At 43.3% G+C, this 15258-nt stretch overlaps 1 protein-coding gene across 4 annotated transcripts in view; it reads left to right on the top strand.

The window, feature by feature from the left end:
- The first annotated feature begins 1784 nt into the window (after nucleotides 1–1784).
- The window catches only part of SLC18A1 (solute carrier family 18 member A1), a 36497-nt gene continuing 23023 nt past the window's right edge, over nucleotides 1785–15258 (top strand). For 2 of the 4 annotated variants that reach the window (XM_023216856.1, XM_023216854.1), the window contains exons 1-9: nucleotides 1785–1928; nucleotides 3037–3239; nucleotides 3902–4148; nucleotides 5493–5856; nucleotides 6488–6546; nucleotides 10108–10191; nucleotides 11428–11520; nucleotides 13027–13116; nucleotides 13375–13418. In XM_023216856.1, the coding sequence (XP_023072624.1) occupies nucleotides 4025–4148; nucleotides 5493–5856; nucleotides 6488–6546; nucleotides 10108–10191; nucleotides 11428–11520; nucleotides 13027–13116; nucleotides 13375–13418 (858 nt within the window). In that variant the 5' untranslated portion in view covers nucleotides 1785–1928; nucleotides 3037–3239; nucleotides 3902–4024. The remainder of the gene's footprint in view (nucleotides 1929–3036; nucleotides 3240–3901; nucleotides 4149–5492; nucleotides 5857–6487; nucleotides 6547–10107; nucleotides 10192–11427; nucleotides 11521–13026; nucleotides 13117–13374; nucleotides 13419–15258) is intronic. The other 2 variants (XM_023216855.2, XM_023216852.1) reach the window with 2 other exon arrangements.

Here is a 15258-nt window from a genome sequence, read left to right as displayed (position 1 = left end):
GCTGTACTATGCTGGAGGCTGTCAACCCTCAGAGCTGTAACACTGTACTTAAAGGGGTGGAGGGCATGGTGGCAGAATTGTCACCTGGACTCCATAAAGGATGCTGCCTTATGCCCAGAGTCTTGCAAATATCTTTGTTAATACAGCTCCTCCATCTTTTGGCCCTAACCCCCTCATTCCCTAGAGGCTCAGGCCACAGGCCCTGCATGTAAGTGGGGGACTGTATGCCATGCTCCCTGTAGGGAGTGGGACAGTGGCACCCCAGAGATGACCATCTCCTAATCCTGGAAGCTGTGAGTATGTTGCCTTACATGGTAAAAGGGACTTTGCAGACATGATTAAGGATCTTGAGATGGGGAGGTGATCTTGGAATATCTATCTGGGTGGGCCCAGGGTCATCCCATGAGTCCTTAGAATGAAAGAGGGAGGCAGAAGGCTCAGAGTCAGAGGGCGAGTTGAACACACATTGCTACGAGCTTTGAAGGTAAACGTGGCCAGGAGCCAAGAAATGCAGGAGGCCTCTGGAAGCTGGAAAAGGCAAGGAAACAACCCTCCCGCAGAATCTCCAGAAGGAATACAGCCCTGCCAACACCTTCATTTTAACCCAGTATGACGTATTTTGGACTTCTGACCTCCAGAACTGCAATATACTAAATACATGCTGTTTTAAAGCCACCAGTTTGTAGTAATTTGTTATAGCAGCAAACTATAGGAATGAATACACTCTGCTGATGACTTTGTTTCTGCTTCCTATTTCTCTCTCTAGGTTTACATTTTAAAACTCTTTCCATCTAGGCCGGGCGCTGTGGCTCACGTCTGTAATCCTAGCACTTTGAGCGGCCAAGGCAGGAGAATCACTTGAGATCAGGAGTTCGAGACCACCGTGGCCAACATGGTGAAACCCTGTCTGTACTAAAAATACAAAAATTTGCTGAGCGTGTTGGCACACACCTGTAATCCCAGCTACTCAGGAGGCTGAGATTAGAGGATTGCTTGAACCTAGGTGGTGGAGGTGGTAGTGAGCCAAGTTCATGCCACTGCACTCCAGCCGGGGTTACAGAGCAAGACTCTGTCTCAAAAAAAAGAAAAATTAAAAAAACCCTGTCCTTTTTTTAGCATCGAAAGTTCCCTAGTTAATTCCCACAATTAGGAGGGGCCCACCAGTTCCACAATAGGAAACCTCTGCGCTGCTCTTGCTCATAAATTGTATTTGCTTTTTCATAAATTGTTTATGTTCTTTGAGCCACCCATGGTTTAATGTCAGAATAATATAGATCAATAGAGCCTCTCAAGATCGCACAATGAGCGGCACTTTCTCCTGTAATTAGCCGTCCAGTCGTTCATGCAAGAAATATTTATTGGATGCTACCGTGTATCAGGCACTGAGCCAGTAATGTGATGTGAAGACACAGTGCGCAATCCAAGTCTTTACTGAGGCAGTAGATGTTGGGGTTTTATGGCTTGAGAACAACATGCATTGTTGCTTTTCAGGAAGCTAACTCTGGTACATGGAGCCTCTTTGACTAAGTAGCAAGGAATGCAAACTGCACGCTGGTTCCATCTTGGCTTCCAATTTGTATTCAGACTCAGGCAAGAGTTAAAGAGTTCGATGATAGGTAAGTACAGATGCAAAGCAGTGCAGTCCAGTGCCTCTTTGCTTAGGATAATATCTCCCTTCTCTTTATCCTCTCCAGCCCTGCCTTCCTGCCTTTGACGCAGGGAGCTAAGGGTCTGAATGAACCCTGTTGGAGGTTGCAATTAAATCTTTGTGGACAAAGGGCACACACACGCACACATACACAGCATCCTCAGATAACAGGAGGCAATAAATCTATCAGCACATCCACGTTCAGAGAACAGTGTCCCTGCTGTCTTGCTAACAGCTGCCAATACCTCACTGAGCACCTCACACCAAGATGGGCTCCAAGGTAAGATTTTTCTCTCTCCAGACAAATTTAATCTTTCCTTGTGATTCATGTCTCTCGCAGAGGATTTTGACTGTTAAGTAAAGTTTACTCTTGATTTGTTGGCAAATTCCTGGGTTGGTTTGTTTTTGTTTTGGGATTTTGGTGTGTGTGTTTCTCTCTCTTTGTAGTACTTCTTTCATTCGCTATGTCTTTTAGCTTTCTCTGGCTTGTCTTTTATTCTTATCCATACATATCATAAGTCCATTTGTATTCAGAAATACCTCATTTATACAGAGAAATGAAGGATCTTAAGTAATTGCATGCATTTACTGGTTAAAACTTAACTGAGAGTTTGGTTCACTTAGGACCTTCGTCACATTAATCTGTAGTAGTGAGAAGGTTCTTCCAACCCTGGGCTTAGAACAGAGTAGCTCAGTGCTTGGGATACTCCCAACATCTGAGGCTGACTATTGAACTCCAGTGATAACCATTTAAAATTATTTACTTCCTTAATTATGAAAGTAGCTCATTATTGAATATTTAGAAATACACAGATGACTGAAGTCGTTGATTATAAATAACTGGCATTTGAGTATCTTTCCACTCTCTCAAAAACGTGCCCATATATTTATTTTTAGACATTAGAGATCAAGCTGAAACTACAGTTTAATTTCCCTTTTTTACTTAACATTATAGTAATAGTATTTTCTATGTCACTAAAATTATTTGAAAATATAATTTTTAAGAGCTGCTTAATAATCCACCATTAACATGTTTGACTTTTCTTCAGTAATAAAAATCATTCTGCAATGGGTCATTTTGAGTATAAGTCTTTGGCTACATCTCTGATCTCTCTGATCTTTTTTTTTAGGATGGCTTCCTTAGAGTTACTAAGTCAAAGAGTATACAATTTTTAGGGCCCGATAGATTTCATGATGGTAATCTATTTTAAAATTTAAATGACTGGTATTGTTGATACCACAACAGAAGCCACATCAAAGAAAATGAAATTCTTCCCAGAAATTCTTTTTACTTGAAGTTTGACAAGGTACTGTGACTTAATGCTGACTAATGATATGAAATCCTAAATAGAAAACTAATCAGGAAAGTCAGCATTTTACTTTCACAGATGAAGGCATCTTTCTGAGCAGGGGTCTGTGCTCAGACAAAAGCGTGAGAGTGCTTCTAGAACCACAGAGCAAGGGAAAATGGTAGAGGATAAACGTGCAAATTGAAAAGCCTGGGGTTTCATCCCAGTTTGACACTAATTGTGCAACCCCAAACAAGTCTCCTAACCTCCAGAGGCTCGGGTTTCTTGTCTATGAGATGAAGGTTGGTCTACACCAGTGTTTCTCAGGGGGCAGCCCAAGTGACACTGTGCCCCGTGAAGTATTTTGGGGTAACACCTAAAACATAGACCATACTTTTTTTTTTTTGCTTGCCACATAAAATTACTTTTTGAAACATGATATCAATATCTATGTTGGTTTTAAATTTTTTTTGAGAGATAGGGGTCTTGCTATGCTGTCCAGGCTGGACTCAAACTCCTGGGCTCAAGATATCCTCCCACCTCAGCCTCCCAAGTAACAGCGACTTCAGGCACATACCACCATACCTGGCAGTATCTCAGTATTTTAAAAGAGTGGATTTAGAAGAAAAGATGAAGTAAATGATAGTACAGGTAGTCCTCAGATATGACATAAACCATCAATGTGATAGGCAAATAAATGTCGGATGTTTGAAAAACACAGGGTTAAGTGACTTGTAGAGCATCTGTTTTTTTCTGGATTTATATCTAGGCATTAATTTCCCTTGAATTTAATGGCTAGATATAAATCTAGACATAAATAGCTAGTAAGCAATGCTTACTTGGAAGGCATTCTGGGAACCAGGTGGAGTTATTGAGTTGTGTAAGAAGTGAACAGTGACACAGAAATGGAGATGTTTCCAAATATCATGCTACTTGCAACCCTTTGCACTTTTCGTTTTAATAGTGAGTTTCATTCATCCGGGCAGCCTCCCTCCCCTCTTCTGTAAAGGCTGCAGGAGACCTGTAGCTGTCACAGGACCTTCCCTAAGAGCCTGCAGGGGAAGACTGCCCCAGCCCGGCCCTTGCCATGCTCCGGACTGTTCTGGTCGCTCCCCAGCGGTTGCTGAAGGAGGGGAGAGCGTCCCGGCAGCTGGTACTGGTGGTGGTATTCGTCGCTCTGCTCCTGGACAACATGCTGCTTACTGTGGTGGGTACGTTTGGGGGTCTTTGTGCTGAGGGTTAATTTGCTTTGGGCCCCAGCAGCACTGTACACTCTGCTTGAGTTCAACAGCGAATGCATCTGAGAATTTTCCTTTTTATGCTCAAAAACACACAGAGGTTGTTTGGTATGGGGAAAAAAAAAAAACCTACAGAAAATGGAGTCTGAAACTTGTCAAACATAGCTAAAAGACTCAGGAGGTTCAAAAAGAAGGAGGTCCAGAGAGGGTCTGACTGGAGAAGAGGATGGCCTGGAGCCAGAACTGGCTGTGCTTTTCTTCCTCCCCAGACTGTCTTCTCAAGGTGCTAATGACTCCAAGTGCCTCTGGGCCAGTGAGCATCTTCTCACAGCGGTGCCTTTCTGGCCTCTGCTCTATAAAAACAGCATATTTTATTTGGATATCCAATTTCTTATCAAGACCTTACCTTCCATGTGGTTCTTTCCTTCGGAATCCTGCTTTTTTTAGTTGATACTCTCCTGATCATTACATTAAGTTATACCCGTGTATAAATGGGTACTAAAAGGTTTCTACTCTTGGGTAAAATATATGTTTTTAAATATGGATCTTTCTGAGACAAGTTGTTAATCCAATACAATCACTTCTCATTATTCATAGTTCTGTAGTTACAGTTATATTCCGTAAAGTCACTGCAAACACTGAATCAGTGAATACTGAATCATTGCTCCCAGGGGAAACACACACACACACACAATTATAATCTTAAATCTTAAACATCATGGTAAATCCTATTTTCTTTGTAAAAGAGAAAAAGAAGTTCAGAAGTGTTAAGTGACTTGCCCAAGGCCTCTCCACTAACAGGTGCCAGAGTTGGGATTCAAGCCCTGTCCAGGGATCCCAGAGCTGAGGCTCCTCTGACCAGCCTGCCCTGCCTCCTCCTATCCCCTCCTCTGGCCAGGTCTGTGTGAGAGCTGGACATGTCTGTGAAATGTTGCGGTAGCTCAGTGCGTGTTGGTTTGGAGGGTTCCATGTCAATCTAAGTGAGTAGGAGAGTTAGCCAATGTGGAAACGATGAAGAATGAGAACTAATTATATAAGGTCAGAATTTAGCTACTTTAGCTAACAGGATAACTTGAGTAGGCACAATCTTTTAGTAGATTTTAAACCACGCCAGTCCAGACACCAGCCTTGGGCATAAGGCTGAACCTCATCATAGTGCCCCTGAACCTAGTAGTGGCAAGATGACATTTGCCCTTGGTTCCCATCGCCTGTCTTCCTTGACTTTCAGTAGAATTGACATCTGTCCTTAGCCCTTTGGCTTTTAGTGGTAAGATGACATCTGTCCTTAGCCCCCATAACCTGTCCTCTGACTTTCAGTACCAATTGTGCCCACCTTCCTATATGACATGGAGTTCAAAGAAGTCAACTCTTCTCTGCACCTCAGCCATGCTGGAAGTTCCCCACATGCCCTCGCCTCTCCTGCCTTTTCCACCGTCTTCTCCTTCTTCGACAACAACACCATGGCTGTTGAAGAAAGTGTGCCCAGTGGCATAGCATGGATGAATGACACCGCCAGCACCATCCCACCTCCAGCCACTGAAGCCGTCTCAGCTCCTAAAAACAACTGCTTGCAAGGCACAGAATTCTTGGAGGAAGAGAATACCCGGGTTGGGGTTCTGTTTGCTTCAAAGGCTGTGATGCAACTTCTGGTCAACCCTTTTGTGGGCCCGCTCACCAACAGGTATCTCGCTGGGTGTAGGGCCCTGCAGGGTACACAGGAGTAGAGGACTAGAAAAGTATAGAAAGGGGGTTGGAAGGGAAAAAGAGGAAATACTCACTTGTCTGGTTCACCAGGGGAGTCAGCTATTTGGAAAGCTCGTTATGCAAAGAATAACATGTTACTGATGAAATGTCATGGGATCAGATTTTCTTAGTGATATATTGAGTATTGAGTACCGAGAAGAGAACCATGAACAGCAGTGTGCTGTGATGTTGTATCAGTGACCTGGAGCATGGCTTGAATGGGAAAAGGGTATGAACGGGACAGTCCTGTTGTAATCTAGAGCATGGGCTTCCCAGGAGTTGTACTTAGGATTATTCTGATATTTTCAAGAGATATACACTCCACCTATATGCTCTACCTAGGCTATCCTTTCTGGAAATGAGAATTTTGGCCCTAACATATGGTCATATTTGCATGTTTGTTTATTTGCTCGTACTCATCCACTATTTCATCTCCACGCTACATTCAGGGGCATGTTTTACCATACACCCAAATAGCTGCATTTCTGCTCCCACTTCCATTTAAAAATGTAGTCCAAGTATATGAGTGCCTGTTGGAATTGCATCTTTTTTTTTCAATTCCCTTTTAGGATTGGATATCATATCCCCATGTTTGCTGGCTTTATTATCATGTTTCTCTCCACAGTTAGTAAGTAATTTGCTTCCTCTTTTCTTCCCTTCACTGATTACCTTTGATTTTATCAAGTGAGTGTGGTGTAGATAGCAGGGTAGCCTAGAAAGTAATTAGGCATCTGACTAAGCAGACTGGGATATTGATTTAAATGCTCTGCTCTTTTTGATATGCGGACTATAACACTAGTGACAATTCAGTCTAGTTGGAATTGGTCTATTCTGCTATACAAGAGCAGATATTTTATTCCCTTCAGCTGGACATAATGAAAGCTGTTTGAATATGTATGCTATGGTGTCTGTGTGTGTGTGTGTATGTGTTAGGTGTGTATCAGTAATCCCTTGAGCAAGTTTAATACAAACTTTCCATCTACAAGAAGCAATGATATTATTTCGATATACCATGGTAAAGGACAACTAACAAAAAAATGGAAATTGGACAAAAACATCCGGAAAATTCCAAAACACCTACTCCTTTTCAGTTAAGGACTTTAAAGGTTAAGCTTAGAAAAGTAAATTTTCTAAAGAAATAAGAAAGAGAAAGACAAATAGTGTATCCAGGATCAGCTAAATGTTTCTAATAAAATGGAGACGGAATAAACACAGTACATGAGAAAAGCAAGTCTGGAAATTGATGCTGAGAAGTAAAGGAAGAAGGAATGAAAAGGGGTTAGCGTTTGCAGGTTAAGGCAGCCTGTGGATCCAGCCGTGGTTCCCGATGGCCCTGCTGATCCTCTGCTCTCCAACAACATACCTCCTTCTCCCTCAAGTTTTTCTTATTACCTTTCCGTTTCTTATCTACTTTCTCTCTTCCTCTTCCTCAACTTCTCTTCTTTCCCAGCACAGGACTTGATTCCTATCAACCCAATATTTAACAAGAATTTGTTGCATTCTGGGCTGGAAGGCTGCAAAGTGCAAGAACTTGAGGTGTGAGATTCTCTCTGAGAACTGTATTTTGTTTATGAAATTTTAGCGGACTTGAAGAAAATGCAGAAATTCAAGTTAGCACTGTTCATGGAACTTCTAGAAGCTCAGCCTATGCTAGGCAGCAAATTTAAAAATAAGATGCCCTATTTCATCAAATGAGGCTTAAGATTTATTCCATACAATTTTATGCAGTGCATGTATAATGCCCAGAGGGCCATAGTCACATAAAGAATGAAAAGACATGATTCCAGGTATCAGACGTGTATGATGGTTGCCTGGGGAGACATGAGACACACACTGAGAAGTAAGACAATGTGATGTGCTAGTGGATCTGAGACGTTTTAGCAGGATATCCTTGCCTGATTCTCTGCCAAGAACTCATGTTTTAAAAGTTTTACTTTTGAAGTAAACTATATATGTTAAATAATTATTATTTAACTTATACCAAACTGTATATGTTAAATAATTATTATTTCCATAGGATAGCTGTGTGACTATATGGAGTGGCCTAATTCTAACCAAAAGCAAATACTTTTGATGTTTAGGGTATCCTTGTAGCATTGTCCAATGTTTGAAAAAAATACTTAAAAGAGAATGTTGGCCGGGTGCGGTGGCTCAAACCTGTAATCCCAGCACTTTGGGAGGCCGAGACGGGTGGATCACGAGGTCAGGAGACCGAGACCATCCTGGCTAACACGGTGAAACCCCGTCTCTACTAAAAAAAAATACAAAAAAACTAGCCGGGCGATGTGGCCGGCGCCTGTAGTCCCAGTTACTCAGGAGGCTGAGGCAGGAGAATGGTGTAAACCCGGGAGGCGGAGCTTGCAGTGAGCTGAGATCCGGCCACTGCACTCCAGCCCGGGCTACAGAGCTAGACTCCGTCTCCAAAAAAAAAAAAAAAAAAAAAAAAAAGAGAGAATGTTGATGCCCATTACTACCCTTAACCCCTCCATCCACCAAGTAGGAGCCATGCCTAATGTAATCAAGAGTGAAATGGTGGCCCATGTAAAGGGTCCAAAGTGAAAAAAAAAACTGCTTTGGTCTTCCTAAATAGAATGACCAACTCTCCTGGTTTGTCTGGAATTGAGGGGTGTCTTAGTCCATTTAGCATTGCTATAAAGGAATACCTGAGGCTGGGTCATTAATATTAGAAAGAGGTCTGTGGGCTCGTGATTCTGCAGGCTCTACAAGAAGCATGGTGCCAGCATCTGCTTCTGGTGTGGGCCTCGGGAAGCTTCCACTCATGGTGGAAGGTGAAGGGGAGCTGGCTGTGCAGAGATGAGAGAGGAAGCAAAAGAGAGGAGAGGGAGGTGCCTGCCTTTTTTAAACCACCAGCTCTTGAGAGAACTGCAGAGTGAGAACTCACTCACCACCTAATGAAGGACATTAAACTATTCATGAGGGATCCGCCCCCATAACTCAAACATCTTCCCACTTGGCCCCGTCTCCAACACTGGGGATCAAAGTTCAACATGAGATTTGGTGAGGACAAACAACCCATATCCACACTATAGCGAGGGGCTTCCCAGGATGTCAGACTTTCTGTTTTTGTGGAGGTATTTTGAGTTTCAGTTTTAAAAACAAGGAAGTTCTGGGCAGACCAAGATGAGTGGGCCACTCTGTTCTCAAAGGACATTGGAAGAGTAGACAGAAAAGATTGGAGATAACAAACCCCGAGAAAAGATGCTGGTGGCCAGGAAAGGAAAGACCAAGAATGTGCATCTTTGGGAAACAAGGAGAAGTTCAGTGTGATCATGTCTGTCGGGAAGTAATGGGAGAAGATTAAAAACACAACCAAAGACATCTGTAATGAATAGGCAAAGGGATTACAATCCCTCTGATTCAGACACTTTGAGGAGATTATTCTGACTCTAGGAGACATTATTCTGGAATTGGAGGTGAGACATGTCTGGACTTAACTACCCTGACCAGCAGCACCCTCTGATTTAGTGTTGGTAACATATTCCTATTGGTTCTCAGTTTCATGGGTGTTCATCCTCAACAGACTGACCCTCTGCAAGGGCAATAACTAGATGGTATTTTTATTTTGCATTTGCTACAGAGTCTAGGAGAGCTGCGTATTCAGTATAATTTAATAAATGCTGATTTTGTCTGGTTAAAAGATCATTCAAAATAAGATATAAAGAAGGATCTGACTGTATCACAATATATAATTTTCTACCCAATTCCTATAATCCTTGAAGCACCTCCTTACTGTCACTGTACTCCAGATGACCCTGTAGGACCCAGCAATGGTAAAGACTGGATCTGGGTGTTGCACATGGAGGATCCAGCAGTATGATCTAAGAACCAGTTTCCAGCCCAGGACACTGAGCTTCATGGACATCCCTCATTTCAGTGGACAGAATGTTGGGTTCTTGGCAAGAGATGTAGAGACTCAGCCTTCCATCTGCTGTGTGGTGACTTGGTTTATACTTCTGTGGTTTCTCAGTTTTCTTGCATTTAAAAAGTGGTTCTGATGGAGGAGTAGGAGATTGAAAAGACAACTCAAAAAACAGGGAACAGTCATCATGCTTTATTAAAAAAGTATGCGTCATGACTCATATCTGCAGTATCATGGGCATGTTCTCTGGCAGCTAGGGAAGCAAAGGCAATTTGCTAATGCAGTTATCTTGCTATTCTCTTTGCCTAGTGTTTTCTTTCTCTGGGACCTATACTCTACTCTTTGTGGCCCGAACCCTTCAAGGCATTGGATCTTCATTTTCATCTGTTGCAGGTAACACTGGCAACTTCATCATGTACACACACATGCATGCATGCACACACACACACACACATCTCTTACTACCTCAGATCCTATATTTATATGGAGAAATTAAGGAAAATATCATCTGGATAGGTAGAAATGGTGATTCAGAAATAAGGGAATTAGGCTGGGCACAGCGGTTCACACCTGTAACCCCTGCACTTTGGGAGGCCAAGGCAGGAGGATAGCTTGATTCTAGGAGTTTGAGACCAACCTGTGCAACCTGGGCAACATAATGAGAGCCCTACATCTATTTAAAAAAAGACAATAAGTTAGCCAGGCATAGTGGTGTGCACTTGTGGTCCCACTTACTTGGAAGGCTAAAGTGGGAGGATGGCTTGAACCTGGGTGGTCAAGGCTGCAGTGAACCACGATTGTGCCTCTGCACTTCAGCCTGGGTGACAGAGCTAGACCCTTACTCAAAAAAAAAAAAAAAAAAAAAAAGGAATTATAGAATTTCTGACAGGGTCCATAGATCCCTAAGCCTGATGTAACTTCCTCTGCTAATATTCAGATGCAGCTAGCTCAGGTCAGAACAAGCCTCCAGTAAAACCATGAAGAAGGGCAGGCTTTTATTTAGTGCCACTCAATGGTCCTTTGTCTGTCCCCCTCTTAGTACTTTATAGGAATAATCATATTAATACTACCAGTAATACCAGCACAGTTTTCACAGTACTGGTGAATACAATATCTAATGCAATCCTATGAAGTTGGTATTTTATGCCATTTTACCCATGACTATGAAGGCCTGAGAGTCCAGCTGCCGTACAGCACTAGCCCACACTCTCTTCCAGGTGCCCAGTGCTTTTCTGCTCTTCCCTGGGCATCCCTGTTAAATAGAATGGTTTCTGTGTGCCTAAGTTTTCCTTTCCCTGACCTGCTCTGTAATCCCTCGTTTAGGGAAACGTGCTCAGAAACAAGAAAATGCTATGAAACATGGTCTAACCAGACAATGGATTTTCTGTGTTATGCTTCCCAGAGGCCTTGCGCTTTCAACAATACTCTGAACAGGAGTGGACAATGTGGGGGCCTGGGCAACTAGGGAGGGCAGTACTTGGAAAATATTATGGGTTAAGTTTTGTAAAACCCCTCAAACCGAAACTCTAGCTGAGATTGTCACTGAAGAGATAACAGGGTGGGACCAAGGGCTCTGAGAGGTGGACAGAAGCCCCTGGGGGCCAGTTGCATCTGTCGCTCTCTGCGCAGGTCTTGGGATGCTGGCCAGTGTCTACACCGATGACCATGAGAGAGGACGAGCCATGGGAATTGCTCTGGGGGGCCTGGCCCTGGGGCTGCTGGGTAAGTGGCACCAGCAGGAGCTCTGGGTTCGGTAGGGTGGGACTCTAGGAAGCAGGTGTTCTGGAGGTGTGGAAGACGAGTATTTTCCTTCCCTCGTTGGCCTCATCCTATTTCAACTCCTTCAGAAATATCACTGAGAAAATGTAAAATTCCCTTCTCCTTAAGAAGCTGGGAAACACATAAGGGTCAGGGAAAGGTCTGGAAGCCCAGCCTGTTGGAGGAAGTGAGCCTCCCCGCATTAGAGGCCACTGCCTTGCCTACGTACCCATGCACACACCACCAGAGCATGGCTGTTGCCAGATGCATTGCTAAATCCGTTACAGGCATAATCTCTTTTATTCCTCACCACCAGGAATAAAAGGAGGATTGATTTTCCCCATTGTAGAGATGAAAATAAGAATGGCGAAATAGCCATCCAAGATCACACAGACAGGAAACGCCGGAGCCAGGATACAGACTCCAATTTTCTGGGCTTGGAAACCCAAGCTCCAAATGATAAAATTACCCTTTCTTTGAGGCTCATCCCTCATACTACTTTACTGACAACTTACATACTTTCACTTGTTACCTGCCAAGTACAGTGCCGGTACTGTAGGGTGGGAAGCCCCAGGCATAGTTCCTGCCTTCTAGGAGCTCACAAGTGCATTGAAAAGAAAACACCTCAAATCTCTTCCCCAGCCTACGCCCCACCCTCTAGCCCCATGGGAAGGAGAGGAAACAGAATCCCTGTTATTTGTTAGTATCCATCAAACCAAATGCCCAATTCTAAAACCTGTGCATCTTGAAGTCCTTTATCATGTCCCAAGTGAACTCCCAAATGAACAAGCTTGTTAGATCCTCAACAGCCACTCCTGGCTCCTTGTCACCTCTGGGTTAGAATTTGGCAGCAGCCCCCCTCTTGTGTACTCCCTCCTTCCACCACGATGCCGCCTGAGGAATCTTCCTGACCCTAGAGTAGGTGGTGTTTCTCCCCTGATTTTTCTTCATAGGCTGCAAGGCCAAGTAGATGACTCATCTGTGTATACAAGGTTCCTGCATATGCAAGACTCTACTTTTCTCCTCTCAAATATTCATCCTCTGCTAACACCCACTTTCTCCTTTCTTTCTCCAACTACACACTCTTTTCTGACACTTCTGTGTTCTTCACACAAGCCTCTTCCCCTCCAGATACTCTGCACTTGGCAAAGCCCTCGTGGCTGCGTGGACTTCCTGAGATATCGACTGTGCTTTCATTGTATGCAATATTTTCTGTCGAACTTTCACCATGCTTTAATTATTTGGATCCCTCCCTATACACACACACACCCACACACACATACATTTCCTCCACTAGAAAGTGGGCTTGTTGGGGACAGGGATCATGTCTCCATCTGAATTCCCAGAGCCTCAGGTGGAGCTTGGCCTCTAGCAGCCCTTCTGCAAGTGCTCACGGGGTAAATGTGGACAGTTCTCACTGGATAGGACTCACCCTCACTTCTGGAATCTGTGTGTGCTTTGCCTCTCCAGTGGGAGCTCCCTTTGGAAGTGTAATGTATGAGTTTGTTGGGAAGTCTGCACCTTTCCTCATCCTGGCCTTCCTGGCACTACTGGATGGAGGTAAGTCACCATCAGAGCCTCCAGCAGGAGACAGCCCAGGTCAGGTTGGAAATGTGTTATGTTGTGGTGTCAGTCTTGACTAAGAATGGGTGGTGTGGACATGTTTTGATGAATCAAGGACTGCCCTATTGTAGAAAAGAGAGAAGAAACTCAGGGAGTTAAATCTGTACATAATAGGGTGGTAGCACTACAGCTGCTATTGGAACCCCCACCTAATCAGTAGACTCTCTGAACTGTCTCGCCTTCTTTCTTTCTTAGCACTCCAGCTTTGCATCCTACAGCCTTCCAAAGTCTCTCCTGAGGTAAGCAGACACAAAGCTCCATTGGTAACAGATATACAGGATGGCTGAATGCAGAAACCCAGGCATGCCTGTCAAGTCATCAGAAGAAAAGTAAAGAGGAATAGAGTCAGGGAAAGTGAGAACTGTGTTTGGATTCCAGGATAGGGCTACATTTCAGGTAGTGTGGGGGATAGTGAAGTATTTGGCTTGATGTTGGACAAAGATGGTTGAAAAGCCTTGTGAAGAATCAAAGAAGCCATACAGAATATAAATATATATATTTATATATATTACATATAAATATATATTTATATATTTATATGTAATATATTTATAATATATATAATATATATTTATAATTTTTATAATATAATATATTTATAATATATAATATAAATATATATATTTATATTCTGTATGGCTTCTTTGATTTTTCACAAGGCTTTTATAATGTGTATATAAAATATATACTATAAGGCCGGGCGCGGTGGCTCAAGCCTGTAATCCCAGCACTTTGGGAGGCCGAGACGGGCGGATCATGAGGTCAGGAGATCGAGACCATCCTGGCTAACCCGGTGAAACCCCGTCTCTACTAAAAAATACAAAACACTAGCCGGGCGAGGTGGCGGGCGCCTGTAGTCCCAGCTACTCCGGAGGCTGAGGCAGGAGAATAGCATAAACCCGGGAGGTGGAGCTTGCAGTGAGCTGAGATCTGGCCACTGCACTCCAGCCCGGGAGACGGAGCGAGACTCTGTCTCAACAACAACAACAACAACAACAAAAATATATATATATACACATATATATATGATATATATGTATATATTATACATTATATATGGAGATCTTCAGCTATATATGAATATAGATATGGAGTATATTTATATGTATACACACTCCACATATATATGGAGTGTGTATACATATATATTCATGTGTACCTGGAGATTTCCATATATATATATACACACACACACATATAATTATAGCTAGGAGATAATGACATTGGGGACTGAGTATCCGGAGCTGTAACATCATCTCAGAGATGAAGGCTGTGGGGGCTACCTAGACAGCCTCTTCTCCAATAAAAGGTATCCTCTGTGAACATCCCTAACTGTCATTCTGTCACAGTCAATAAGTATCAGAGTTGGTACTTATTTGACTCTAAGCCAAAAATGGCTCTGGAACATCCATATCCCACCACGAAGGAAAAAAAGTAAGAAAGTGCATCAAGTGTAAAAAAGTCTGATCTAAAGGCCTTGACTTTGCATTCCACTATTCGTCAAGGTATTCCAGAAGTCGTGACACTAACACCTCATCATTCTTCAGGGCTTTTCATGCACCAGGAGTTCTGCTTAGTGCGCCATCTATGCTGCATCTTAACACATTCCATGAAATAAGTACAATTTTTAGCCTCACTCTACAGATAATGAAATCGAGGGTAAACAGAGAAACATCTGAAAGAATTTGAAACTATGACATAATCAATACTTTTAGAGTGCCAATTCCCCCAGAGCGACTAGGAGCCTCCCGCAGTCTGCTGAGATGCTGCTGCTCTTTACAAACTGGCTTTAGGAGTAGGGTGTCTGGGTCCATGGGAGGGAGGTCATAACCACCACCCATCCAGGACTCCTCAGGGCAAGGAGCACCAAATACCCTCTGCACAGGCTCCCAGGCCTGGAATATGCTTGGGCCCAGTACCCCTCCAGCCCTGACCAAAGCACAGGGACATTCATCCAGGTGATTCGCTGTGCAGCCATGGTGAATTACTCAGCAAGTAAATCCAGCTTGAGATTGCAGGAAAGTGAGGCACCCACAAATATCTACTTTTCTGAGACAGAATCTTGCTCTGTCACCCAGA

The sequence above is a fragment of the Piliocolobus tephrosceles genome, chromosome 7 (assembly GCF_002776525.5).
Source record: "Piliocolobus tephrosceles isolate RC106 chromosome 7, ASM277652v3, whole genome shotgun sequence".
Classification (NCBI taxonomy): Eukaryota; Metazoa; Chordata; class Mammalia; order Primates; family Cercopithecidae; genus Piliocolobus; species Piliocolobus tephrosceles.
The sequence above is the reverse complement of the archived record's forward strand: the minus strand, read 5'-3'. Positions and strand labels throughout refer to the sequence as shown.